This window comes from Eurypyga helias, unplaced genomic scaffold, assembly GCF_000690775.1.
Source record: "Eurypyga helias isolate BGI_N326 unplaced genomic scaffold, ASM69077v1 scaffold45358, whole genome shotgun sequence".
Classification (NCBI taxonomy): Eukaryota; Metazoa; Chordata; class Aves; order Eurypygiformes; family Eurypygidae; genus Eurypyga; species Eurypyga helias.
The window spans coordinates 1,361-4,045 of record NW_010267138.1 but is presented as its reverse complement, the minus strand read 5'-3'; the positions used below and the strand labels follow the sequence as shown (position 1 = coordinate 4,045).

The 2,685-nt window shown below is 43.0% G+C and overlaps 1 protein-coding gene across 1 annotated transcript; it reads right to left on the bottom strand.

The window, feature by feature from the left end:
- Nucleotides 1-921: 921 nt before the first annotated feature.
- GPR52 (G protein-coupled receptor 52) lies at nt 922-2,007 on the bottom strand. The gene has a single exon (XM_010157308.1). The coding sequence runs from the start codon at nt 2,005-2,007 to the stop codon at nt 922-924; it is 1,086 nt and encodes a 361-aa protein (XP_010155610.1).
- Nucleotides 2,008-2,685: the final 678 nt, after the last annotated feature.

The window sequence follows — 2,685 nt, the reverse complement described above, 5'->3', positions numbered from 1 at the left end:
TTAGGATTATCTGTGTAGCCAATAAAGGAAAAGCTTTAGTACACCCTAAAGGACACTACATCGATACTGTCTGCTAATTTAACAGGACCAAAGAGAATGAAAGATTGAAGAAGTCATTGTACATGGGCAGCTGCAGTTACTCAGCCAGCCAGGAAGGGCTATTGCTTTCTGCAGTAGGAAGGGCTTGAAACTCAGTTTACCTCATAGGTACCCTCAAACTAAACCACTTGGTTGTGACAAAATCTAGGGATGCAGAGTACTGGGGGGGGGGAGGGAATGGGAGGGAGAGCTTCTGTGAAAGTTGTACCAAAATGTGCCATTTTATCCAAAAGCGTCATGCTCAGTGTAGGTTGTATGCATTGCGGACTGTTTGTACAACTGAAAATTGTACAAGCTGTGAGCAGAGATAGAGCTGGTTATTAATCTGCAATGTCTAGTATAGTCCTCAGGTACATAATTTACGGATAGCTGCTTACTGTGTTGTTGATTGTTTCCTCTTAAATACACTTAAATTCAGAAGGCTACAGTATATTCTGACACAAAGATAGTAAGACACCTTTTCTACGAGGGGGAAATATAAGGTAGTAACTAACTTATTTATTTTATGAGGAACCTCCTCTGATGTGGTAGTTATTTCATGCCCTTTGGAAGATTTTTAGTTCAGACTTTCTTCATCTTCTCTGTCGAACGGCTCTCCACACAATTTCTTCGCTGTCTAACCGCTCTCCACACAATTTCACAAGAGCTATATTCCAGTTCAGCGACCCCTCTTACAGCAGCCTTCTCCTTTTCCGCAACCACTTGTGAACTCACTCTAACATCACAGCAAGCTATTTCAAGTAAACATTTCTCTTCTGGAAAGTTTCCACATACTGCAAATACTATCAAAACTCCGTGTTTGATTACATGCGCCACTTTTCTTTAAATGGAGCAGGAATTAGCCCGTTTCCTCGGTTTAGGGTCCCGTACATCCCTGTCTTTTAAGCACATACAAGATGAACATATCGTCTCTGAGAGTCTCCGCAGTCCCAGCCTGAAAACGCTGTTGGAGAGGCTATATATCACACAGTTGCAGAAACTATTGCTTATAGCAAGCCATGTCGTTAAGAAGGAAAGCGCTGGGTTTTCCAACACCCTAGAGCTCTCCAGCAGAAAGTATATGATATAGGGGAGCCACAGCACGTAGAACACACTGGTTATCCGAAACAAAACCATGGCATAGCGGCGATCAGGGCTGTGCCCAGTCTCCCCAGCAGCATCCACTTCGTGGCTAGGAAATCGAGCTCTCCGATCGTTTATCTCTTTGGTGTGCTGCCGGCAAATTTTAAAGATGTGGAAATAGGTGAAACATATGACAAAGGCAGCAGGAGCGTAGAGTAAGCACACGATAAAGCCAGTAAAGTAGGCATTAGTTAGCCAGGAGGTAGCACACCATTCAAAAATATCTCCATGGTAACCAGGTTTTCCCCAACCAAAAAAGGAAGGCAAGAAGATCAGACAGGAGTATATCCAGATCAAAATGATGCAGATTCTCAAGCGACAAGGTGTGACCAGTTGATTATAGGAGAGCGGCTTTGTTATAGCAAGATAGCGATCCACACTGATGCAAGCAAGACATGCCATAGATACGCTTTTTAGCACAGAGATGATGTATCCAAAAACTTGACAAGTCAAGGACTCGTGGACACCTGTTGAGTAGTGGAGCAGTGACAAAGTAGGAACCAAGCAGCTAACTCCAACGAAAAGGTCAGCATAGGCCATGGTCTGAATAAAATAGCTGGTGGTATAATGATGCAGAAGTGGAGCACAGTGAAAAACAAATATCACAGTTAAATTACCCGCAATAATTAGAAATGTTAGCAAGACAATAACAACTGTCTCAAGGATACAGATGTCAACTGCATTGTAGTGACCAAATCCAAGAGGGCAGGAGAGATGCTCAGATATGTTCATAACACTACTGCTCATATTCAGAGTCCGCCATTCAATCCATCGGGACTGGTTCATGTTTTGTGCTTAGGGAACACTGCAATCTGAGCCTTAGCGAGCAGATGACCTGCTTAACAGCAGCTAAACTCTGCTTCAGCGTCTCACGATCTCTCTTTGTAGACACTGCCAGTGCTTACATTTGAGAGGATTACAGTCCCATAGCTGTTGATGCCTCCTCAGCATCAGTGCATCACCTCTGGCACACCTTAGCTTTAAGGAAAGAAAGAAAGAAAGAAAGAAAAGAAAGAAAGAAAAAAAAAAAAAAGCCAGAAAGAGAAAGGCCACTGATCAGCTCCTCCAGTGCTCTTGAGCAATCTTTAGCAAACACAAGGCACTTCTAAAACAAACAGATACTGTGAAATACGGAAATAAAAACTGACGAGACACATTCCTTTCCCAGGGAAGGGAGGGGGAATCTCTGACTGCTTATTTTCCTGAGAAAGTCATTTACTTTGGAATATAATGGGAGTGAGGGGGGAGGAAGGGAAGGAGGAACCTCAGTTCAGCTCAGGTTTCCCGGACCAGCAGTTACTGGAGATAATCTTTTTAATGTCTCAATTTAAATCACAGACTGACTGGAGAGTAAAGGAAAAAGTTCATCATCTAATGCTGCCTTTTCTGGCTCCACTCAGGAGATGGTACTCCATCTTATCCATGCTATTCATTGGAAAGGTAAGGAAAACATTTTTGTCAAGG